Here is a 27,687-nt window from a genome sequence, read left to right on the forward strand (position 1 = left end):
TAGGGGTCGGCAAACTTTTATGGCCACTAGGCCATTTATGGGGTAGGCGGGAGTACATTAGGCCGGACTCTGAGTCCCGCCTTAATGGCTCCGCCCACCACCAGGGAACACCCCTGAAGTGAAATCCCTCTACTCCATATGCATTGGGGAGGAGAGGGATTTCCCTTCAGGGAGCTTTCCCTATTTACCATGGCACGGAATATCATGCATTAGGCCGGTTCAGCCAGGGGGCATTAGGCTGGAACGAACTACCGGCTAGGCTGTATCTGGCCTAAAGGCCGGAGTTTGCGGACCCCTGGTTTAATTCAATAGGTGAAATTATTTAGGTTGCATTGTGAAAAAAAGAGGAAAAATGAATTTTCTTTTGTATTTACAAGTTCTTCCTAACACAAACAGATGTGCTATGCTTTTTGTAGGTTACATGCATGAAATAGTTGACAAATGTAGCACAGTGGCTCGGGCCATACACTATACATGTCAATGACAAGTAAAACATATGGCTTAGAAAATTCAGTCTGCCAGCTGGATTGAATTAGTCAATAGTGCAGAGCCTAAGAAGCCTCCAGTGTTTACCAGAGCGCCCCCAAGAGGACATAGATTTTGCTGCAGACAGGTCCCTCAGGCACACCACAGCAAGATGAGGCAGAAGTCAGTAACTGTAGGAGCGGAGTGGATCACAAAAACCCAAAGTTCACAGGAGGAGTGCAAACAGAAGCTGGAACACACAGAGTCATGGAAGTCACTGGGGTCATGAGAGGCATTGCAGGATACTTTGCCCTTAGTAAACTAACATGTTTCCTTGAATGTTGAGCAGTATGCTGCTGCACCAAAATAAGCCCTGGCCAATCAAGACAGTAGCTTCCTGTCTGATTGAGGCTAAAAACCTAAAAGAGTAGTGGTCACATGCTGGAGGAGAGACCAGGTACTGGAATAGAGACAGGGTTCATGTGTTATTATTAACAATTTTTTTAAGGACATATTATGGTTTTAATTAGTACAATGATACTCTGTTACCTTTTTATTTTAGGCCTGCATATGGACAAATGAAAAAAATAAAATGTTTTAGTTCATTTATTAGTATTCTTGTAATACTGCAATTGTATCTGACGATTAAAATATTAAACAGATACCCACCACATCTTCAGAATGGCATTTTTGCTAGGTGTTTAAAAGGAAAGTAAATTAATTATATTTAAACAAATAATATTATGCATGGAAATATTAATGTACAATCTTTCTTGGCTATTGTATAGGACAATATGAACAAGGTTACTATAAAATTAAGGGGATTTCAGCAGCCTATTTTTTGTGAACAAACAAGAAGTTTGTATGTACAAATCACCTAATACAGCCAACATTTATTTTTAAAAAGGGTAGAGACTAACATAGTGCTATGAACAACCGAGAAAGAAAGTGGGAAAAGATCATTAAACAGAGAAAAGAAAGACCACGCAGTGCATTTGTTTCAGGAAGATAATTCTATGAGAACAAACTAGCTCCTATAATTACTAGCTAATTTATTTAAATCTCTTAACTAAATGCAAACTAGCCTATTTGCTTGCCATCCTGATACTGTTGATGAATGTCCCGTGCTCCAAGAAGCACAGGTGAGCCTAGAACAAATGTATGGGGCCTACACCATCACCAGCATAGGAAAGTGATCACGCAGCTTGTAAGAATAGAATCATTTCTATTTTACAGCACAAAGCATGATGAACAAAAAGTAACCAATCTAATGACTGTGTTTGTGTCCATCCCTATACTGCTGAGATGTACCCAAGTACAGCAATGATAGTAAAAGGGTTAAAGGGGTGTACATGATGTTCAATCATATATATATGGTAATATAGACTGGGGACAGGCTTCATAGACTGAAGACAGATGTCATAGGACTGCTAGAGATCACGCTTATTACACCCTTTAAATCAGTAACTTTCGTGTTTCTTACAGTCTACATAAAAATTACTTATGCCACATACAATGTTTCTTTTAAAAAGCTCCTGGGAAAAAAAGAAAAGAGAAAATGGGACGGACAACACAGAAAACAAATAATATAATTAAAATTATCATAGTGTGACAGAAATAAACCAAACAACCCAGTTCTAAAGACTTGAAAAAGCACCTTGATTAGGAAGACACAGGGCCTTGGGGGCACAAAATTAATGTCCAAGAGCCACCTAAAGCCCCCAAGCCACAGGTTGGGCACCAGGGATCTCCCAATATCATGTGACCAGCAATACAAGTACTCCAATATTGGAGGGCACTGCCCTGTCACCCCCTGCCCTTTTAAGGCTCATTTATTGTTGATCTTTGCCATTTGCCCTACAGTCAAGGGACTGAATATAGAGTAATTAGACTCTGATATACTCTACTGCTACATGTTATACAACTCTACTCGGAGCATCAGGACTGCTATTCCAAAAGTAACACATAGACAAATGCAAGCCACCATTTTTTACTATATCATTTCAATAGTTTGAAGTATATTAGTTTATTAAATGAACAGTGCCCTTATTCTTCAAATTGTAATGTCTGCTGAAGACAGACTTGTACTTATAGTGCAAGGTATCTCACAGTTTTGCAAAACCCTGAGGCTCCTCTTATGATGTAGATTCTTCCACAGAGTTCCACCAAATACACACAATATTTTACACTTTCATTTACTTAATTGTGTAAATAATCCCTTCATAAACACAGAAATCAGTTCCACTAATATAAAGCTCAGTTCCAAATCATCCATGTCCTGCTTGATCTTTGGCGATGGCATATTCCGCCACTACGTTGTAAAGCTTACATATTCCGTAAACACAAGCTAGTTATAAGTTTTGCATAAATGTGTAAGCTCAGAGGACAGTGGTTTTTCCGGTAATCGGAGGCTGCATACATTCACTTCTCCATCCTGTTTTTGGTTGTCACAATTTTTTCACAAAATGGTTTCCCGAACAACTCCAATGAGACTGTGAGGTCTGGCAGTCCTCTGGCTCCTTGTTCTCCCATTGCTCTGCTTCTGTATCGTACTAAAAGTGCTTAAGTCCCCACAGCTGTTTAAGTGAAGTATACCGGGGTACCGCCTATTTGGGAGTCTTTGAGTTGTTGGTAATGATCCCTGGTTTGGTGACATCACCTTGAAAAAGTAAAAAACACTAATTATAGTCTTTTGTGTACACTATAACTATTAATGATGCATATTTTAAAATTGCGTTATATACTGTAGATGTAAGGACAGGCTATAATGAGCTGAAAGAGTACTCTGATAGTTAAGATTAAAATTATATTCGGTATTGTCACACTGCCAGTTCTGACAGCCCACCCTGTTGAGCAATCCCAGGGCATCCTGTGCCTGTCTGCTTTGGCCAGCTGTCAGGATCAGTGCTCATTTCTCTGTCACTGCTGTCTTGTCTGCCACCTGCCTGGACTTACCACCTGAATTTTGATACTACCTTGCCTGAGGTATGTTTGTTTCATGGTCACGACTGACCCACTCACTCTACACAGAAGCCTACCTCCGCCAGCAAGAATGCGAGAGCCTGGGGGGTACAACTTGGTGGCACCTTGCAGCAAAAAGTCCGGAGGTCACAAGGATTACCAGCCCATCACCCCTGGCAAAAAACAGGTGTCACTTGAATGACATGGCCAAAGGTGTTTTTAGCACCCTCCAGTAAAACTTAACCATGAGTGAGACCCCAAGAAAAATTAATTAAACTTGGTCATTGTCTTTCCAAATAGGTTTTCAGCCATAAACAGGAGTTCCAGGAACATCTTATTTTTTTTGTTAAACTGTTACTTAAGACACAGAAAACTTAAAAGAACCAAAGCAAATACTGAGTGGTTTAATAAAACACTGCATAACATTATATCCAACACAGCATTGCAAACATATTTAAGGCCCTGTACAAATTGGTCTGCTAATTGCACATAAACTGGAAACATTTCTTTATCAGAGAGACATCAGGGTACAAAACTGCCATTCAGTTATCAGAAAGGAATGATATGAAAAAAACCTGTCATGCATAAGGGTTTTTGCGTGTTAAAGGCAACTGGTGAAACAGTTGCTATTGACAGTAAACCCTATTTTCTTTGACTGAATTAGAACCACTACAAGGTTGTTCTCTTGTTAAGCATATGCCAAAGTGGCTGGATCAGGATTACTCAAGATGGAAGGTTTGTTAACTATGAATAAATCCCACCTTGTCTGATCCCACACAGGGTTCAGGGAAAGAGGATAGGACTTTTCCTAGGGGGCCTCTGAGATAATGCAAATTCACTGTGCAAGGCCTCAAGAGAGTACAAAACCTGGTTCCCATTAATGCTCTGAAAAAATCCTCAAGGAGGGTGTAGTGGCTCACACAACAGTGGCTCACAAATGTTAGAAGTTTGTAATTCCCTCAAGGAAGGCCATGGGCTTCACAAACAGTGTGGTTAATGCAATCAGAAACTTCTCCCCTTACAAAGTAAAGACCATATGTGTCAGGTGTTCTGGGAGGGCAGTCACCACTAGACCATGAGTGCATTACTGGTGCAGAAACAGTAGACTCAGTAATAGAGATAATGAAATAGAAACAGCTGTCCAGGTCCTTCTGCCACTGATAAATCAATGCCATCGGTAGGCCAAGGAGGGACTAGGGACATTATTTGCTGCAGCCTGAATGATAGGTAGGGTGGAAGGAAGGAAGGAAAAAAGGTCCCCATGGCTGGTACCGAAGTGGAAGCATGTCCTGAAGGATAAGGGAAGGATCCCTCTAAGCAAAATGAGGGTGTAGCCAGTGTGTCTGCAGGGTGGCACTGTGACATCCAACCATATGTGCTTCCACTAAGGATAATAGTTTAGGATATTGCAGCCTAACACGCCTTGGACTGGGGAGACTACAAGGATCTATATGAATCTAGCTTATACCCAATCTATTTGTTGTATATTTGATGTAATAGAAAACCAAACTTCTAGCATGACAAACAGGAACTAGGGATCCCAACTAGGATCATAGATCATTGACCCAGATTTCCTTGACACTAAGCAAAAAACTGAGCATATCTGTAAAAGAAGAAGGGTTGGTCACCAGCAGGGGTTATTTTCTTTTTTATTTGTACTTTGTTGAATTTGATCACATTAAAAGAGAACCCTTTAGAATTCCCATATTTTTTTCTGACAGACAGTTAGGGCTTAAACACTGTGTATCACCCTGACAAAAGAAAACTGCCTATTTGAACATTGACTTGCTTCTGCCTATTTTTAATAAATCCATTGCCCAGTGATTCCTACATCTTATTTAGATGCACTGCACTTCACTGTTTCTTAATTACCAGTGTTGTTTGCCACATGTCTGACAAGTGGTTGCGATTATGGAAGACATTTTTGCTACAACACAAACTATATTAGGTTTTCTTTGACATTTGTAAGACCATTATTTCAAAGTACTAATGTATCCATACTGTATGATATTATTGAATGCTTTCACAAAATTTGGAATTAAACCCCCTTCAACTTTATATCAGCATATGCATTTTACCAGTGTATCTTTTCATTGTAGTAAACAGTTTAATATATCTTTAACCAACCTGATCAAGGAAATTGGCACTTAAGATGGCTTCATCCATGTGTTCTTCATCAGACTTCAACACAGTTTTGATGCTTTCCACCAGTTCTCGGATATCAGCAGACATATGACTAGATGGCTCTTCTAGGAACCTGGTCACCAGAAGTTTAGTGTCAATGTAAGATTTATAATCCACTAGAGACCTTGGTCGTGATCGAACAGCTTTTGCTCTTAAAGCACGTCTTAAAGTGACAGCTGCCAATGGTGGTCTTCGTTCTGTTTGTGTAGCAGCTTCACAGCTTGGAGTTGCCCCTAAACAGACACATAGAAACTTAATATAAATAAATTTTCTTGTATGTTAACATTAGGCTTGTTTTGGATAGAATCAGAAATGGTTGGAATGCACACATCAGGTTTTACCGCTTTGTGTTTCTGGTAATGAATTATTTTTACTTATTGCCCTGGCATAACAGCCTTTTAATCAGACAGGAAGTAAAATAATTTGTCAAAAAGGGCCTCTTAAATAAAATCAGACAGTAGACCAAATAAATAAAAATACACTGCAGAAGAAGAACAATACTTACCTGCCCCATTGACTGTATCTTCCTACATTTGCACAGTTGCAGCTTTTAGTATAGTCTTCAGCATCTAGTACTTATGTAAGACAGACCAGTAATGTTATGGTAGACAAATTAATCCACAGCACCCACAGAAGGGCTTTATGGATACAACATACCCAGAAGAATCAGATCCTAGATTCAGCCAGCAGCTTAGATCTGCCGGGTGTAGTCAGTGGGGTAGGTAAGTATAGGTAGGGTAAAGTATAAGAAAATGTACACACACACAAATCTACTGTATATCTGTTCTGATTACACAATGACTGCAAAGCATAGGGAACAACTGGGAGGACTTCACTCCATGCTAATGGCTGTTGAAATGGAAGAATGTGATACAGTGCCTTCTTTCAGAGCAAACACTACCACTACAAACGGGGCCACAGAAAGTTGCTGTCCTTAGCTCTGCATATTATTTGCCCACTGAACACCAATAAAGGGCATCAAGGACCTGGGCAGGTGATAAAAGACCTGAGATTAATGTTGCAGGATCTAGCAAGTGCTATGTATATTAGCTACTTATCTAAGCCGTAGTAGAAACATAAGCAAAAATAAATAAAAATTATGGTATTTTTGATATGTGCAAGCACGTCTCTAATATTAGGTTATTACCTCTAGAAGGAATATCATGAATGACAGGATCGCTGTGTGATCTCTTGCGTTGAGGAACACTGATTGGATTATTTTCTGAAGACTGTTCATTGCATTCTTGTGCAGGTAAATTTTCCGCATTAGAACAGCCAGGAGCTTCGGCAAAAAAATAAAAAAAAGATCAATTTAAGTTAATTTCCATGAAAAGCCTTTTTATGAATAATTTCTCATTTGGTATTTAAAAATAATGTTATTGTCACTTTCAGAAACTCTTATTAAAGGACTTATATGTTAAGTAAAAAGATAATAAATTTCCCATGAAGTTATGACAAAAAATGCCATATGCACAGTAAATATCAACCATCTATAGTGAAATGTTATGCTTTTTTAAATTCTCCACACTTTACTCACAGTGTCCTTCTTTTTTTTTCAATGTGGGCATTGGGAATCCAAAGCACTGTGACAATGTCCACAGATCTACCAGGGTGGCAGGCAAAATATGGTAATTTCCCATTAAAGCAACTATGTAGTTATTTTCGCAAAAATGGAAGCAGCCTGCAAAATTAGATAATACTTCTCAGCTTTTTGGAGGTCAGCAAGGACTACAACTGTGTCTTGTAGGACATTGGAATTAGCTGTAGAAACCATGGTGCCCAGTGGAAGAAATATAATATTGACACACCAAGAAATAATATTAATAATTGCAGCAGGGCCCTGATCTCTTAAAGAGAGGGAAAATTATTTACATGGAAAAGTAAGTAGTTGGTTTCTTATTTTGCAGGCTGATTAGAGTTTTTTGTTTAATAATGTTAGAGACAAGGCACTTTAAACAGGGAAAGTAGTGGAAGAAACAAGTTTGGGCAATATCTGTATAGATATCAGTTGGATATCTGTTCTTCTGAATGCACTGTTGTACTTTCTCCCCATACCTATGTCATGTTCTTCAAACAGATCAAAAGCATGCTGTTTGGTAAACTAGCTTTCCCCCAAATTGCCTCCAGTGTTTGTATGGCTGTGGAAAGGACATTATATTGTGGGTCCCTTTGAAAGTTTAAGCTAGATGGGAATAGATCTAAAACACTAAATAACAGTTTGAAAAAAAGGTATGCAAAAATACAGAAATGTAGATATAGTTATTATTTAAAAAGTGGAATATTTATTTAGTAGTCCTGTCCTGGTATGATAATATCAAGAAAAGAATTGCTGATAAATAATAATATTGTAATATACCAGACAATTAGTTACCTGAAGTAGTTTGAACACTAACAGCTTCCACTTCTGAACTGGGGACAAGAACTGGTATTTGTACATCTGTTTCCTGAAAAGGTTACAACGTATGTCAGAGCAACACAAGGAATGTCATTAATATTTTGCACTTATTGAAACATTGAATGATTCTTCTGGACCAAAAGTACAAAACTCTTACAATAATTTGTATGCATTTCCATCTTAAAACATACTGATGTATTTCTGTTTCAATCACTTTATCTGTTTGTTGAACCCTTGAAATAAATTGCAATCCAGTACACTTCAAGAGAGATTACAAAGGACCATATGATATTATATCATATAGGAATAAAATAGTATAATCTCTCAATAGAACCTGAACACCATATGAGGTTTAAGTAACATTAACCAATAGAATAAGTCAACACATACCTCCTGCACATGGCTTTGGCCAACCACGGATTCATAAGATGGAGGTGGTTCCATGGGACAAAACACTTCAACTCCTTTAAATCTGGATCCATAGATATGTGGCAAAGGAATCACCTCATTCCCAGACATTCTGCAAAGAGGACAAGCACAGTCAGCCCATTAACAAGATCATTTTGTTTAGAATCTCCGGTAATTGTGTTTTTCAACAGGTATAAAATTAGCCTAAACTTCTACAAAATGCACCAAAAATTTCAAAGGTTTCAAAGCCGACTTTAGTCTTTGTCTTGCACAGTTGTACAGGATCCTCTCCTGTACTAAAAAAAGTGATTGCTCCGATTTCTCTGTACATTGTGAGCTTCTAATAGGAGTTTAGTTCCAACCACACATGTATATATCTGTGTATCTTTCTGAGAGCTAGCACACTGAATCAAGGCTGTGGGCTCCTAAAATGAGCACTGAGACAGAATGTGTTTTCAGAAAGCTATGTACAGCACCCTGCTAGCCTTTTCCACCAGCCAATATGTATCTGCATTCCATATAGGAGCACATAGATCCACTGGTCATGTCGTTAGGTTTAAAATAAAGTATGCAATGAAAATAGATAGGTGTTACTTAAAAATGTCATAGGTATGTTTGGGAGGGTGAAGGAAGAAATAGGAGAAAGGCAAAATATCGGCAGATTAAACACCAGCTTTAAAAAACATGATGCCGCATGCAGGGAATAATATACCCCTTTTGTTAAACATTATCATCTGCAATAAAATAGGAAAATGTTTTTATAGTTGATCCTTCCAATGTTTTCATTTGTGTCACCTTTGTGAATAAATAGAGCTCAGTCAATAAATATCCAGAAAGCATGCAAAATGTATTCTTTGCCAGTAAAAGCAATTAGAAATAATTAAATGTTCAGGCTACACAAACATCTGCTCTGATCTAAACAGAAAGGAAAATTGAACTTTCACTACAGCAATCCTCTTATGATGATGTTCCAGACAGATGAGTCTGTTCTCTAAACAGTTTTCATCACCAGCAGTAAAAACACTACTGCAAAGCTTTTCCAAGAAAAAAACATTTTCACAGAAAGACATTTCATAATCTGGGAGTATTGATGAAAATCACTGGCCAGTGACAGTGTTCAATAGCTGTGAATAATGCAGTCATACTGTAGCAAACCAGCTAGTTAATCTTTTCCAACAGCCATAAATGCCATGATGCCTAGACTAGGTTTTGCAGTGTCAGTATGTGTCAGTTAACATATGAATAATTTGCACACCTAATAAGTTTTTATGCATTTTTTATATTTTTCTATTCACTACACTGTTGTAAAAAAAGGACCCCTGTTCTGTTTTCAGAAAAGCCTGACAAATGTACAAAAATGGTTTTTTTTTATTAGTGAAACTGTATCTGACATTTGACCAAATAAATACATGGCGTTATGCAATCAACACTGCAGCCAAAAGCATTTGCTTTTGTCAGTAAAGCCTTCAGCTTGCATGTGATGACCCTGTTAGAGCTGACATACTGAGCACATGATTTGGAAGCACCATTGTGATTTTACACTTCCAGGTTTAGGATGTGTGGATGCTGTAGTTGCTCTTGCAAATATCACTGTAGTGTTATTAAGTAAACAGGGGACAGCAGAGAAAGGCATTTTTTAACTAATCTGAGGTTTTAATTATCCTGAGAGCTCAGCAAAAGAGTGAAGTCCTAGTATACGGACCAATAGACTTCATGTGATACTACCAGTCTAAAGTTGTTGACCCTCTGACAATATCATTTTACGGGAAGAAGGATTAAAAGGAGATATACAGTACAAGTCTTATTAGTGTTAGGGATTAAATAGGAACCATTTTTGTTAAACATGTTTTCCAAGGTTTCTTTACCTATAGCGTACTTTCTTGACCCCAAAAAAGAAATGCATTATTTCTACAGGAAATGCTGTAGCAGGAGAATGTTACCTAGCACTATTACCAATAGCACGTATTTTATTCTCCAAAATCACCCGACGTAAACCCATATCATTTACCTTGGTGTCATTCTAGGAGTGTATGAATAGAATGTTGAAAAATATGAAGGTGGAGGTGCAGGTGGAACAAAATCATCAGGGTCTGGTAATCGGTCTTGCTCTTCCACTTCTTCTGCAGACACCTGGGATTCATCCTAAAACAAGAAATAGGATGATAATCCTAGAAAAACAGCTAAATACACAGATCTAGGGTAAAGGAAGTGAGTTGAATAATGTTGGAAAAAGCCTAAGTTTTAGGATGATATTCCTTAAATGTCCTTTAATCCTTTAATTACTCTTTAAAATAAATAAATGGCTTTTTTATTTACCTAGTTCTCAATTAAAAAATATAAAAAGGAAATGGCATGCTTAATATATCCTTCCAATATTAAATGATGGATATTATTACAACTGTTTCTAATGTAAACTAATGAAAAATAACAATCCTAATTGAAAGTCCTCTATATACTCTATACCAGTAAAAAGATTACTTGATTGCTCTGCATGACAGTTACCATAAAAAGATTGCATTTGAACTCATGAGACACATAAGTCAAAAAACAAAAAGAGGATTTTTTTGGCAATAAAAATATAAATGTTTAATTTAACTACATCACGTGAATGCTATAGAAAGTTCCACTATTGCATTCCCCATCTTTTGGCATATAGCATTCGCTTGATGTTGTTAGTGATTGGCAAACAACATTGTTTATAAACCTAAGAGGAATATCCATGTTGGATACATTTTTCTAGTTTTACTCGGCATGACAGCTAAGCAGCTAGGATTTGCTAGCAATGACAGCTTCTGTGTATCTCTCAGTGAAGTTTTTTCTTTAACCAGTAACTCCACTTTTGTTGAGAAACAACAATCCACTCTCCATGAACTATCTACACTGCGAATACCAAATTCCATTGCGGATTCCTACCTATTTCCTTTTGTGCAGTGGAAACTGCTGTTGCCTAACCATGTCCTTTGCAGACTAATTTGTGAATTGGAGGGCCGGTCTACATTAAAATTAGCTAGTACACAATCATTGTTTCTGTCAATTCTGTTAGTAGATAAGCTTTAGAAAAAATCTCTCTAAAAATCAAATTGCTGTTTAAGGATGCCTAAAATTTTACTTTTAGTTCTGATAAAACTAGTTGCAGGAAGTGGAAAATGATATGCGGGCATGTATACACAATGCCTTTAGGCTGCCATATTGCATTTGTGTTTTGATACATTCAGAAAAGTGGCTGAAGGTTAAAATGGAAAGGGAAAATGTATTAAAAATAGAATACAGAATGGCTTGTGCCCCTGTTTAATATACCATAATAATTTGACCAAAAGTAAAGTTTTCCTCTACCTACTTTACAAGTCCATTGGCGTAGATGTGAATGGACTCATATAGCTTAAGCTTTAAACACATTAAAGTGTTGTATATAGATGTGAATCAGTGGGAAAGAAAATAATTGGCATTTCTAGTTGAAATGCATTGCAATGCATTGAATGCAGTAAAATTGATGTGTTTGTACTGAAGGAAAACACACAGGTGTGCCCCGGCTTTGGGAGACCAAGCAACATGTTCTCCACAAGGCACAGCTTGATTTACTTTACTTCCTTTTAGCGGACAAATTGCCATTTGCTACATTTAAAGTAACAGATATACCTGTATACACAATTTTTATTTAAGTGAATATAAAAAATCTCAACTCGATTAGAATAATATTTGCATTTCCTTACAAGCCCTTTGTCGGAACTTTATAGATGTTAGTAAACATTTCACTCACTTACTGTGCAGGGTCTTCTAGTAGTAAGTAGCTGTAGGTATCGCAGGGCAGCTGCTACCAGGCACACAGTGGTTGTCAGAGCATTTAGAGCGCAAAGAGCAAAGAACACTTTCTAGAGACAGAATGAGAAAATGGTAATTAGCTGATACCACCAATGAGGTATATCCAAAATGATCCCTGGTCTGATTATAGGGCCTGTTCACAACTTGTTGTAACTGTATTAAAGAATGTTCTCACAGCACTCAAAAACTGCACATGTAATAGTTCTCATTATTTATTCATTATCCTCTTGATATTAATACATTGCTGTACAGTACCATGTGCTGCTTTTCTAAAAACCAAAAGAAAATATTGCTTGTCACATCTTTTGTGTAGTTCTCAACAATGCATGCCAAATTTTAATCAGTATTTGTTGCTAGAACTGTGAATTTACATTTTAAATTTTGCATTTTGTGTTCATTATTACACAGACCGGCAATAAGGAAATTGAAAAAAAAAAAAAAGGAAAATAGATGCACATTGCATCTTGGGGTGTGGTAAATTTTACTGCACATGAAAATGTTTTGTGCTTGTTATCTTTAATACAATGCATGTGTCTTCCAACACACTGGTGTAAACAGACCCTAATGTCTTAAAATTGTACTGGTGATAATGCTCTTTATTGATATACCAAGTCTTCCTGGTGAATTCCTACATAATCTAAACAAATTCATTCTAATTTAACTAACTAAAAAGTTAATTTGGCTAACATTATACATATTGTAAAGAGAAAATTCCAAGCACTGTTTTAAAACTTTATCAATAGTGCACACCGCACAAACAATGCAGTTTTCAGATACCTGTACAAAAGGGTCTACCTACCGGGGTGTACCAGTGAACTGAGACCGATACATTTAATAACTCAATACCTGGTTTAGGGGCCCATTCACAATATTAAGCTGCAGTTACACCTGCTGGTTCAATGTACAGCCACTGCTGGTGTGATGCAGAGCAGTGTATTGTGCATCAACTCACTAACATGCATTGTGTTCTGCCAAAAATACATACATGTGCATTTTCTTGTGTGTTGGACACATAAATGACTGCCTTAACACAACATCAAGTACGGCAGGTGAGTTAATACACCTCAATAGTGTGAAAGAGCCCAAACAGTGAGTTACTGATCCAGAACATGAAATGTAATATTAAACAAACCTCAAATCGATTTAAAGATGTTTAAACTTTCCATATTGTAAAGTATTCACATGAATATATTCATATTGCATACATGTACGCAACTCATATTTTAAAATGTAATTTCATTTACTTTAGGTATATTCTATTTGAGTACAAACAGGCAAAGCTGGCAAAACGTTGTCTGTCAAGGAGACTTGTCAAACCGCAATCTGAAAAATAGAAGGCAGCTGGATTCATGCTGGAACCTGAAGAATAAATACAGTGCTTTGTTTTACAGCTCTTCAACCTTTATTAGACTTTGAAGTGTGCAGTGTCAGCATAGCAGATTGGTAAATTAAGAAGACTACTAAATTCCTGGAACATAACAGCACAAATCAGCCTCTTTGTCTTATATTACTGGAAGGTCATCCCGACCCTGACAATGCTAATATATGCTACAACAAGACACTGAACTCCCTGCCAGAAATCCTGAAACAATGACACCATGTCAGTGACTTACAAATAAAAGAAAAATGCATCTGAAGCTACAACCGTCTCACTAAAGAAATGAAACATAAATATAAATTTATTGTATCAAACACTAATCACATAAAGAAGGTGTATATAGGGCTGTGGAATCGGTGCATAAAACCCAATATAAAACGCCAACTCCAACTCCTCATTTTATCTCATCAGACTCCAAATCTGACTTTTTTTTATTTATAAAACACTTTGCAATTTCTTTATAAATTGACAGCATGCAACATACAAGGTTTTTCATTGCTGCCATGGCAAGTTAGTGATTGTTTATCAATTCCCTGTTCAGCAATTTTAAATATGAAGGTGGAATCTTCTTTTCGCAGGGCAAATTTCCACTGTGTTTTATCTGGTGCTCACTGGGGCAGCTTGTCTGAGAGCAAGTTCCCTTTACACGCTGCAATCCAAGAGTGGGAGCAAAGGGTACCATTCTAAAGCACAACCCTGGATAGAAACATATGTGGAATGCACAGGACACCTATCGTCATACCCTCCAAACCTCTCTGCAGCACATACTACCTGTTGTCATACCTTCTGAACTCTACATATGGATAGGACATGCGCTACGACTGTAGGCTACCTGTTTTTAAAACTTGTTTTAAAAGTTAATAAAAGCTTTTATACTTCCCATATATATTTATGTTTTGTGATTAGCATTTAATACCAGAGATTTAAACTCTTGTGAAGAGTGTGGGCTCTGTTTTCATGCTTTATGTGTTAAATAGAGCTCTCTTTCTATCTATCTCCTTCCATCTTTCTCTCGCTCTCTTTCCATCTCTCTTTCTCTTTCATGCTTTATATGTTAAATAAAGCTCTATCTATCCAACTATCTATCGCTTTCCATCTCTCTATCTCTCTCTTTATTTCCCCCTTTCTTTCAATCTCTCTCATCTCTCTCTCTCACTTTCCATCTCTCTCCCTTTCTATAAAGATAAAGCTCTACTTTGTTCACTTTCTTTCCTTGCCATAGTTGTAGTGTCATATATAGAGGGTTATCTTTTAGTTGTAAGTTGCAAGTTTTTGACCCACAGGCTTCAATCATGGATTGTGTGGATAATGGGACCGGAAATCAATATTTGGCAGTGTGCCCCTTTCAGTGAACAGATCTTTCATCTGTAGATGGAGACAATCAATAACGTTTTCTAGAAAAATCATCCAACAAAAATAGTTCTGCAAAGAAAAAAAACATTTGAGCATCTTTGCTGGCCGCATAAAATAACTGCAGAAAACACAGAATTCTTCCTGTGAAAAAGATTTACTGGTAATAGGGTACTCATGTCTACAGCAATAATCGCGCCATTTATGTTCTATTTGCTGAACTCTCTGCTTTTTGGGTAACAAAAAATTCCATGTAGCTTTAATTCTAAGACAACAGGTCCTCTTTAACAAATTGAATTTATTCTTTTCAAATGCGTCATTAGTCACCTCCTGTCAGGTTTAATTATAATCAAAAGCAGAACTAAAAAAAGCAGATAAAAAGCCCTAGGGGAAGCCATTTACTATGGGTAAACATGTCTCCATGCAATTTGAAATGCCTTGTGTAACACAGTTCTATTACAGTCTGTTTGACATATTATCAATTTGAGGCTACCGTATTGTTAACTAAACATTAACATTCAAAGACCAGTTTTCCCCTATCCCAATAAAGAATGTACGGCTTGGAAAATAGGCCACAGTGCATCCAAGCGAATATATATGGCGTGTTCTCTCCTTGATAGAGCTGTGATTGGAGGAGTGAAGGTCATGTGACCTTGTTTCATTCATTCACGAAGCTCCCCGTGCTCAATGGAGCAAAAACGCTCTGTGATTGGTGCATAAGTCCTGCAATCTCTCCTTTAATTACACAACTCTCTTTGCTTCAGTGAACAAAGCAGCTTTTGTGTGGGTATGGAATTCTAGCCACAACAGCTAAGGGCTGCTAAGCTGCAATTTATTACATTTTTGTTTTTGGCTTTAGATATGATTTAAAGCAACATTTCACTAATAGCAGCTTTTATTGTAACTTTTACATTTCTACATCTTTGCTGGAAATTTTGGAGGGTTGTATGTAAAGCCCTGTACAGTCTCAGCCTATGGGGCTAACAGCATGTATGGTAAAACTAGCCCAAAACTTTATTTGGATACATCGGTACATAAATTTATTTTATTTCATCTGCCTGATATTTTTACCTTTAATAAGAGATGAACCGCATTACAGGAATGGATCATAACAAGCTTCAGAACATTTCCATTCTCAGGACACTTGTCAGAGTGAGATTCTTCACAACATACACACATTCTTCCTTCCGCCAGTCCTACCTGTAAAGACAAATCTGTAAGGAAAAGTCTTCCTTCTCTTAGCTCAATCCACTCATTGTTATATATGGCTGAAGAAGTATAAAGTCATTGGTTTTCTTTTAATTTGATATATAAATTTACATATCTGCTGCAGTCTTCCTATTAAAAGGATTTCTCAGGGTTAAGTAAATGTGACCTCCTTCTTTTTAATCTCTCTCTGATGTGTTAGTACATTTGAATAAAGACATGGTATTAGGTTTAATATTTTATAAAGCTACAGTCTCATTGTTAGTACAGGGAATGTGATTCTTCAATATGTCTGTATCACAAACGTTCAAACTGAGTCTTTAGTTCCACTTTATATTCTATATGTTAACATACAAAAGATGGTTTTCTTGTTCTAAAACAAAACATTGTGGGCACAATTAGTATAACATTATATACAGAATAATAACTGATCTAGCATGTAATGCATGTATTTATTAATATTATTATTATTATTATTATTAATAAACAGGATTTATATAGCGCCAACATATTACGCAGCGCTGTACAAATAGGGATTGCAAATGACAGACTAATACAGACAGTAATACAGAAGGAGAGGACCCTGCTCCGAAGAGCTTACAATCTAGTAGATAAACTTGTACACAACTTTTTTTTCCTCTACTAATCTTTTAGTTAGATTTTCCTTTACTAATCTTGTTAGATTGGAGGTTATTAATGCTTAGTTTCTAAAACAGAAATTCAAATACTACTTTTTTTTATTAAGGGCTGGCAATCAGCACATTTTCAGTTATCATAACCTCTACATTTGCATATTACATTGGAACATGGAAAAGTTCATAAGGTGTGATTTTTTTTCAACCACCTTTAAACTTTTAGTAAATGAGCTATTTTTTTGCCTGACAGAAAGTCTTAGCTAAATTTACTCAATTGGTGCTAACTAAATCATGTTTTATTCAGATTAATTGTACAAATGTTAGGTAATACCAATTGTTTTCTATAGGATATGTAATCTAGAGGTATGCCAGGGGACATAATCTACATTACAGATCCATCCCCTCCCTGTTTTTTCATTTGATTATTTTTCTTTGCCTTTGGTTTCTGTCCAATTATTTACTGGCCCCACCTCATCCACCATTTGATTACTGTCGCCAATACATTTTTATGAATACCCACCCATCCCCATACTCAAACAAGAGCATGCAGGTAAGCCATATTATGTAATAACACAAGATGTTACACAAGTAACTAAAAAACACAAATTATATCTATCAGCTACAATAAAATATAAATTGTAACAGATACGACTACAAGGTATTATATAACTCGGACAGGTACAGTTTCTGTATGTAAACAAGACTTTACATTACTTGGGCTAGGTACACACGTGCAAGAATCACTTGAATCTATATCACTTGAAAATGAATGATCCATGATTATTCCCCATTCTTTTGAACGATCCTATTCTGCACAATTCTGTACATGCTGTAATGATACGATCGTTTAAATATAATCCACCAATGTGCAATCATTCAAACGATGCAGGAAGTGACATGTGCAGGGGAAAGTGTATCACAGAACAATCCACGATCACTGAACGAATGTACACACAATAGATTACAAACGATCGTTGCTCAATCAGATCCACCAGGATGGTCCTTTGTTTCCAGTGAGATTCCTCGTTCATCGGCGTCATTGCCCAGTCAATGTGCACCTTTTTTGTTAACAATTATTATTATTTGTTTCCAATGACAATTATTGCACATGTGTACGCAGCCGTATACCTCTCTATTCTGGCAGCCACCGCACCCCTCTTCCATCTCATCACTGCATTGTGTGATCTCCAGAGCTACTATAGCCCTGCATTGTAGAGTTCAAACATCATTAACAGTAACTGCAGCTTCTAATGGAAGAGGATGTGACGGATCATCACATGAGTACCCCTAAACAAATGAGCACATAACCCCTGCAGTGTGGAGCTAGTTCCACCGGAAGGAATTTTTTTTTCCAAAACCTGGAGTTCTGCTTTAAGAAAACAAAATTCAATTAAACAATCTACAAACAACATTTCCAACATTTTAATAATAAATAAAACCTTTAATAAAAAAAAAAAAACATCATCAATAAGAGTACCAAGACATATACACAGTCTATATGCAGTCATGTGAAAAAGTAAGTACATCCCATTAACATTTTGGACTATTTTCCTATATCTAAGACTTGTGCAAATATTAGTTCTTCATTCACACAGTGTCAACAGATTAAAGATGATATACTTGAACAAATGACACATCAAGTTAGCATATAATAATTCTCATAACGTAAATTAGGGAAAATCTAGACCTATTATTTGGAGAAAATATATTTACCATCATTTCAAACACATGAAATTTAAAGCTGGCAGCACAGTGGCTTAATAGTTAGCACTCTGGCCTTTGCAGCGCTAGGTCCCAGGTTCAAATCTAGGCCAGGACACTATCTGCATGGAGTTTGCAGGTTCCCTCTGTGTTTGCGTGGGTTTTCTCCCACATTCCAAAAACATGCAGTTAGGGAAATTGGCTTCCCCCCAAATTGACCTTACCAGACTGTATTTAAAGACATGTGACTATGGTAGGGACATTAACTTGTGAGCCCCTTTGAGGGACAGCTATTGACATGACAATGGACTTTGTACAGTGCTGTGTAATATGTCGGTGCTATATAAATACTGTCTAATAACATTAATAATATTAATTAAAAGCTAAAGTTCTAGATTGGATGACAATGATTAGAAAAATGTAGATATGACCTGTCTTATTTACATGTCAGCTATTAAGTGTGTTGTTGTTCTCTTTGCTTTTCACATGGGTGGCGAACTCTTGAAATATCAAAAAAAATATAAAACCGTCAAAAATGTTTAAAGAGGCTTATGAGCTTGGCAAGATATTTAACAAGAATGCTAAAATATTTGAAGTCAGTCATTCCACTGTAAGGAAAATAATCTACAATATGTGTAGATACAAACCACCACTAATCAGTCCACCAAATTCAGCCAACAGCTGCCCATCTGATGCTAAAAGAAGTCTCCAAGAGTCTATAGATGAATCAAAAACAGAAATGCCTAGACACAGTAATAGTGGCTTGCAATCTTGCCTTAAAGCACTAAGGTTCCAGGTTCTAACAGTAGCCAGGTACTGTCTGCATGTAATTTGTATTTTATTAAAACAAGACTCAAGTTACTTGCATGCTTTTTGGAGGAAATTCACACAAACCTGTACGTATGGTGAATATGCAAACTCTGTGCAAGCAGCATCCTACCCAATATTTAAACCTGAAACCAGTACTAAAAAGAAAAATTTTAGACTACAGTAATAACTTTTCTAGCTCCTCTGTAAAGTGATACCTATGTACTCTAGTACTGTGGAAAATGTCAGAGCTATAAAAATGCATAATAATAAATTTAGTACAATACAAAACAGCATTTCTCGAAAAGGACCTAGCACAGACTGTGAAACATGGTGATAGAAATGTTAAAGTTAGGGGCTATTTTGCTCTGTTACACCATTGGCAGCTTGCAATTGTTAATTCAACTATGAAGTGTGCTTGAAGAGAACACAAAGCCATCTGTCCAAGTGGAAGATGAAATGGGTTTTAAAACAGGATAAAACTCTAAGCTCTCAAACAAATCCACCAAAGAATGGCTCAAAAAGAAAAAATGTATGTTTATAGATTGGACTAGTCAAGGCCCTGATTTAAATCTTATTAAAATGTCATAGAGGGTTTTTTAAAGGCAGTTCATTAAGAACAAGTAAAAAATCTTTAATTAGAGAAATGCTTAGAAATTCAGAAGTGTGTAGAAGAATTCAGAGTGGTGGGCAACTGTGCACAATAGCAACAAAAAGTAATTTCTTCTAAAGAGGGAAATATCAGGTTATAAGGCCAAGGGTGTAATGTCACCCCATATATATATATATATATATATATATATATATATATACACACACACATATATACAGTTAGGTCCATTAGGTCCATAAATATTTGGACAGAGACAACTTTTTTTCTAATTTTGGTTCTGTACATTACCACAATTAATTTTAAATGAGACAACTCAAATGCAGTTGAACTGCAGACTTTCGGTTTAAATGCAGTGGGTTGAACAAAAAGATTGCACAAATATGTGAGGAACTAAAGCCTTTTTTTCACACAATCCCTTCATTTCAGGGGCTCAAAAGTAATTGGACAATTGACTCAAAGGCTATTTCATGGGCTGGTGTTGGTAATTTCTTTGTTATCATTATCAATTAAGCAGATAAAAGGCCTGGAGTTGAATTGGGGGGGGGGGGGGGGCTGCTTGTATGTGTGAATTGCTACAATATTAGGAGTGGCAAAATCTACAGTTTGGTACATCATGAGAAAGAAACAAAGCACTGGTGTACTTAGCAATGCCAAAAGATCTGGACATCCATGGAAGACAACAATGGCGGATGATCGCAGAATCATTTCCATGGTGAAGAGAAACCCCTTCACAACCGCCAACCAAGAGAACAACACTCTCCAGGAAGTATGCATATTGATATCCAAGTCTACCATAAAGAGAAGACTGCATGAAAGTAAATACAGAGGGTGCACTGCAAGGTGCAAGCCACTCATAAGCCTCAAGAATAGAAAGGCTAGATTGAACTTTGCTAAAAAAAAAACATCTAAAAAAGCCAGCACAGTTCTGAAAAAACATTCTTTAGACAGATGAAACCAAGATCAACCTTTACCAGAATGATTGCAAGAAAAAAGTATGGAGAAGGCGTGGAACAGCTCATGATCCAAAGCATAGCACATCATCTGTAAAACATGGCGGAGGCAGTGTGATGGCTTGGGCGTGCATGGCTGCCATGGCACTGGGACACTAGTGTTTATCTATGATGTGACACAGGACAGAAGCAGCCGAATGAATTCTGAGGTGTTCAGAGACATACTGTCTGTTCAAATCCAGCTAAATGAAGTCACATTGATTGGGAGGCGTTTCATAATACAGATGGACAATGACCCAAAACATACAGCAAAAGCAACCCAGGAGTTTATTAAAGCAAAGAAGTGGAATATTCTTGAATGGCCAAGTCAGTCACCTGATCTGAACCCAAATGAGCTTGCATTTCACTTGTTGAAGACTAAACTTCAGACAGAAAGGCCCACAAACAAACAGCAACTGAAAGCCGCTGCAGTAAAGGCCTGGCAGAGCATTAAAAAGGAGGAAACCCACCATCTGGTGATGTCCATGAGTTCAAGACTACAGGCTGTCATTGCCAGCAAAGGGTTTTCAATCAAGTATTAGAAATGAACATTTTATTTTCAGCTTTTAATTTGTCCAACTACGTTTGAGCCCCTGAAATGAAGTGATTATGTTAAAAAAAGGCTTTAGTTCCTCACATTTGTATGCAATCTTTTTGTTCAACCCACTGATTATATATAACCTGTTTTTTGGTCAAAATGGAAAACAGATCTTCCAGAAATAAAAAAAAATGAATCTTTACTGTAAATCCATTCTATATCTGGAAAAAGAAGCATATTATTCTGGTAGTTTAAGTCTTTTATGTTGTTTAGAAACCTTATGGTGTTCCTTTTATTTTGTAAGGAAATAATACCTTAATGCACTTAATCTATTCTTCCTGTAAGTAAAGTGCTCATTACAATGCATGTCAGCTAATAGATAGCAACATATAAAGTTCTCCTTGGCCCAATGGGAAAAACAATCACAAAATACCTTGTCTTTACAGGATACGGATAAGCCGAACATTTACATGTTACATGTTATCAGTTCTTGAGTAGGCAAACCATTAGTTGCTTTTAAAGAACAGTCAACGACCGCAATACTAACATGTTTTTAAGAATTTTTTCAAAAAATCTGAACTGCTGTGTTTGCCTTACAGTTTATAATGCAGTAATAGAACCAACTATACATTATTTATTACCAGTGTCCAGAAAGGATGTGTTCTGTATAAATATATATATACTGTAGATACACATACATTATTTCTGCAACTTTCAGGAAGATATGGACTATACTGGCTATAGCTAAAAATAGATAATCACCTTTTTGTTTGTAGCACTGTTTGTTATCTGTTTAGCACTATTTAGTAGGGCGTTTTCTCAACCACCCAGTAGTACGCTCCAATTCAACTTTCCCATTTGAATGTCTTCCTGTCAGTTGCCTAAAGAAATTCAAATATTGGTTCTCTGCCATAAAAGAGATTAAATACTCACAACTTCAACACTGTGTACTACCATCAGTTTCAGTGTACAGCCTCTAGTGTTGGATAAATGTGTCATCTGCCATGTGCTGTGTTTCCAGCCTCTAACATTAATACTACATGACACAGCAGTGTTGTAAGGGACAAAGGAAGAAAAGAGTGTCTGGGGCATAGACATCCAACTATTTCAGACATGTTGACCGCTGAAAAGTCTGATGGAGGCTACATGTTGTAACATAGGGAAGGCAAGAGACAAAACGGCTGCCAGGGAGAGGTAAACCTCTAGGTGAGACATGACATAAAAGTCCTCCCTGTCCTATTCTGCTCATTCCTTTAATGTTTTTGCTGTAGTAATGTCTAAAAATTTGAATAAAAATGTTGACTTACCACCTGACAGCTGGGAACACTGGACACAAATTGTGCACCTTGACACCCCAAGATGAAGCCAGCCAAGTTCAGAAGGACACAGACCACTGAGAGCATTACAAACAGGTTGACCTAGAATAAGGAAAAAGACTAGGATGAAAACATTTTCATAAAGGTATTATTGTGATTTTCCTACTTGTTGAAAACACAACTGAAAGGATATAAAAAGACTGAGGGATCATTTATATAATATCATCTAAGAGATAAACAGGGATAAAGCACAGCACTTTGTATGCACCATGACTTAGATGTATTCCAGAGAATAAAGAAAATTGTACCCATTAGGAGAGCAGGATATGATTTCCTTTAGTTGCATAAGAGAGGTGTACTGGAGTTTTACTTCATGCACAAAAATCCCTTATATTTTATATTCATAAATGGCACATTACTTATTTATATGAATAATGTATACAATCCCCCTATAGCGGAGGATGGATCAGTGTTAAAAGACTTATTTATAAGGTTATTAGGTTTTTGAGACAGGTAACAGACAAATCCTTACTAAACAATTTTATGAATACTACAATAATAATATTAATGTATTTTAGATGTTTTGTACTTGTGCATGCAAATGTTTTTTAATTGGTGTTTAGGTGCTTGATAAGTTTTTTTTTTTTGTTTTTTTTTTAAAAGACAGTTGGAAGGGACATGTCCTAGGTGTGATCGATACACCTTAACGAATAAAGAGATTTCCAAATCAAATCAATTCATGATTAAGTACTACAGCATAAAATGTATCACAGGGAAGTGAAAGAGTTGGTGCCTAAGGTTGGTGAAACTTTTTATATATATCTACTGGTAAACCTTGTGTACAAAAAATAGTACTATGGCAAAAAACAGTCCTGATCATCCACCATCTGGAATCGTCTGGTGTCAAACGGCAACCTTAGGATTTTTAAGCCGTTTAATTGATGCGCAGATTAAAAAGATTGCAATATTCACTATGATGATTTGTATGATGAACTGAAAAAATCCTGCCACATTAGGCATGTAGACTTGATTATCTGGGTTTAGAGTCTAGTGATTTAGGAAGCTAAACTATATAAAAGTACATCTGTAGAGCCCTAACAATCTGGGTCATGTTTACACAGTATCTACATCAGACACATACACCGTGTGCCGACAGACACAGTACAGAAGAGTGTCTGATAGAAAATCGCTACTAAGTGGAAGAGCTGCTTAACATCAAATCAAGACCACAATCAGAGAGACATAAACATCCTACAGTATAATTATGAATAAATGGAGCGCTTTACAAATCTGCTGGGAATATGGGATGTTTGCAGTGCTACATAACTTCCACTTTAGTATAACAAAATTAAGAAAGAGAAGCAGAGATTTGTAAGGGTTGAACCTAAATAATGCAAAAATGTTTTTTTATTGAAAATTAGAGAGATTCACAAACGTACCGATTTATCACATTATTTTCATATTAAACCTGACCTATCAATAATTTATTCTGTATGATTACATTTCTGACTTTGTACAATGAACAGTAACTGTGTAATTAAAAACATAATGAATCTTTAATCAATAGAGTAGAGCAGTGTTTTTCAACCAGGGTTCCTCCAGAGGATGCTAGAGGAGCAATGAGTTTGTGACTCTCAGGACCAACAATCTTTAGGGTGATCCGTAAGGGTGCTGTGTGAAATGTATACATTTAATAAACATATGGTGAGCTAAGCTAGTCAAATATTGGGTAAAACAAAAAGAAAACATTCTCCAACACTTCTGATTACTTTTCTCCACCAGATCAGCTGCCTCAAAAGTATGATGTACTCCATAGGTTTACATAGAAAAATAACAGTCAAGGAGTCCAATCAAAATCAGCAAGACTTAGCAAAAACCCATCACCATACTAAAACCATCTTTGGGTACAACTTCAGCATCTTTACACTTGTTAGGCATCAATGTAGCATGAACACAACTACCCCACACAGTTAATGCCAGAGCCCGCAATGGTTGGATAACTAAAGACGGCCTTCGCTAAACGCCAGTGCTTGAACTTATTTTCATGAACCTTAAAAGCCCTTTTTACCTGCAAATTTCATAAACTGATTCTTCTTTGTGTTAAAAAAAGTAACATTCTGTCTGTAATACCGGGCCATCCTGCTGGCTACTAGACAGCTGTGCTGTAGTTAGAGTTAATTTCTTTTATACTAACATCTAATAGACTAAAATGTTATCTAGCCTCATGAGGTTGATCTTTGCTAGTTTTGAATGCAACATTCCTAAAATATCTGTTAATAGATCATTGGATTGCCAATCTCTTTTAGATTTGTCAACAACTATTGTAAGCAAGGGTCTATCAAAATCTTTTGTTCAAATGTTATCCAGTCAGGTATACCCCTACAAAAGTATTTGCGATTTTAAGGAAGAAGTATATGATTTTACTGTGACAAGTGTGACCATTGTAAAGCAAAACCTGATTTTTATTCTGGATGCAGAATTGAGGTGTTACAACCCTGGTAAGGTTTTTTATGCCATATGTGACTTATTGATGAGAGAGTAAACTGCCCTTATGAACAGGACTAACCTATTTGTATTGTATCTGTATTAGTTTTGGGGGCAGTGGAGGCACACCCAGAAGCAGAGGAATGTCCGGACATAGCTTCAGCATGGTACATCAAAAGTCTGGACTAGTCAAGAGACTGAGTGAGTAGGTTCAACTTAGTTTTAACCAATAAGTCTAAATTCAATTTGTTTATTTTATTTAATAAATAAGCACATTGGAGTTATTTAAAAACATTAAGGCAAAACCAGTCACTAGAAATTGTAGTCATGATCATTTTTCTAATGAAAACCTAGACAATGAAAGGAAGAATTTGTTTGGTTGCACAGTGTAACTCTTCTTTCCTCCCCCTTTGAAAGAATATGTTAACATTTTAAATACATCTCTGCAAACATTTTACATTTTCTTGTGCTTTATCCTCCTAAACATACCTCATGTACACAAAATACCAGTTGGTGAGCCTAAAACATACTATGCTCCATCCTTCCTAGATGAACTGACAACACTTTTAAATTCTGAAATAATAAGCATGCGAGTCAGCCTTGTATATTTAATTCCTGGTGGATTACACAGAACACAAAGCTCTCCTCATATCCACTCCATGTGTATAGAAAATTATCCACTCACAAGACTTCTGGCAGGATCAAGGGTTTTTTTTCTCCACTCATCACATAACAAAACACTTTGAATGGTATGTTTTGCAGACAATTGTTAGGGTTAACGTATACTTTATTCTGTTTGTGTGTATTTTACCTTACCAAAAGAACCATGGGCTTTTTCCATGTCGTTAGTCCTATAATCCCTGACAAAATAACCTGCAATAGAAATAATATTTGCAGTTAGGATCAGTGTCATGCAAATCTTTGAGCATAATAAATCCAGTTCAAAAAATTTTGCTTATAGATTGATACTGGTAGGCTATAAGGGGTCGATTTATAAAGAAGTAAATCTGACATTCAGCAAATGTTCTCTGCAAGTGAATCTTCTAGAGAATGTTTACTGCATTTATAAATAGAGCCCAAAGTATATGTATAGCCAAAATATTTTGATTTGTTTTGTTTCATTGCTATCTGTTCATGCATTCTGGAGTAATGTCACCATTAGAAGACCCTTAAACTTTTGTAGATGACATGTATACATGTAGGTGACATTTTGAATTTTTCTGTAACTTTCTCAGTGGCAGTGATCATCATAAAAATGGAAACGACACCTCTACCTTACAGGACACAGAAAGCAATAAAAACAAGACAGGGGTCCTAATCCATCCTCATTCTATCTAAAACTAAAAAAACAAAATCTCAGTTGTCACCTATCTAAAGCTAAAAAAAATCTTGGTCCTTGGAAAGGATTGTGAAAGATCCTTTCCAACAACAATTATTGCACGTGTTTACTTAGGTTCACTTTACATTTTTATTACTGTTTGAGTCTCTACAGGGAAAAATCACTCTTTGTTCTACTAACCATTATCACCAGATCTAAAAGTGCAAGAAAATCCAAAATCTGGAGCTGTCAAAAAACAGGAATAAAAGGAAAATCTTCAAATAGTAGCAAATGTTCCGTAACAGCTCAGAGCTTCTGGATCTACAGGACAGAAATTTACAGAAATCTTCCCAATGGACATGGAAGGCACAACAGAAGGAGCTTAACTACATTACCTATAGAAATACAAAAAGTATTGGCTTTAGATATCTTTTTGGACATAATTGTTTACTGTTCCATCCAAATGCCAGTGAATGGAAAGTACTGTGTAAGTTACAAGTCACTTAAGCAGTACTATATACAGGGCTATGGACACCCCTGTGACAGCGCTCAGGGTCAAAAGTTACTATACTTATACTTCACTATACTGGGGGTTTATTTTGGTGGTGAACACAGCGATCTGCACCAATATGAGTACACAAGTCAGTGACATTACTGACTCTCCATTCCACTCCATTGTGCTGACCTCTACCATGGGCCTCTCTGACCACCAATCATTACATGCCCTCCATGACCCTAACAACAACAACCACAAAAAAAGGAACAAAGGAGAATGTTGACCTGTAATCTAATTTTAACAATGACTCATAGACCTCAAAACAAAAAAAGCTCATGAGCTATTTTTCTTAATAAAAAGGAATGCTGATACCATGAGGTCTCAGCGGGATGGGATTTGTTAATTATTGTCTAACAGGAACTGTGGCTGCTATGTAGGGTCACCTAATGATATATACACCTAGCCATACTTTTACCAGCTCCTGGTATCCAATATACTATGTAGGAAGAATAGAAAAAAAGAAAGAAAGATAGATATAGACAGGTGTTTAGGTAAATGTATAGACTGACAGATAGTTAACATATAACTGAGATTATATAAAGATTAAGTATAGATAGCTGATTT

The 27,687-nt window shown here is 36.6% G+C and overlaps 1 protein-coding gene across 1 annotated transcript; it reads right to left on the reverse strand.

Annotated features, from left to right (window-relative positions):
- Positions 1-1,055: 1,055 nt before the first annotated feature.
- Positions 1,056-26,117, reverse strand: ENTREP1 (endosomal transmembrane epsin interactor 1). Its single transcript, XM_072404173.1, has 10 exons — positions 26,066-26,117; positions 22,757-22,867; positions 16,032-16,160; positions 12,175-12,282; positions 10,422-10,555; positions 8,396-8,525; positions 7,982-8,054; positions 6,758-6,892; positions 5,554-5,843; positions 1,056-3,124 (listed from the first exon to the last, which is right to left on the reverse strand). The coding sequence occupies exons 1-10, from the start codon at positions 26,075-26,077 to the stop codon at positions 2,924-2,926; spliced, it is 1,323 nt and encodes a 440-aa protein (XP_072260274.1). The 5' UTR covers positions 26,078-26,117; the 3' UTR covers positions 1,056-2,923.
- Between the last annotated feature and the right edge of the window lie 1,570 nt (positions 26,118-27,687).

This window comes from Pyxicephalus adspersus, chromosome 3 (assembly GCF_032062135.1).
Source record: "Pyxicephalus adspersus chromosome 3, UCB_Pads_2.0, whole genome shotgun sequence".
NCBI lineage: Eukaryota > Metazoa > Chordata > Amphibia > Anura > Pyxicephalidae > Pyxicephalus > Pyxicephalus adspersus.

What these genes read in the sequence shown, in the direction of transcription:
- ENTREP1 (XM_072404173.1), bottom strand. An exon ending in CGGTTCATCTCTTATTAAAG is followed by an intron (nt 12,283 to 16,031) that starts GTAAAAATATCA and finishes TTCTGTCTCTAG; the next exon opens with AAAGTGTTCTTTGCTCTTTG. An exon ending in TCATGATATTCCTTCTAGAG is followed by an intron (nt 5,844 to 6,757) that starts GTAATAACCTAA and finishes GTGTCTGTTTAG; the next exon opens with GGGCAACTCCAAGCTGTGAA.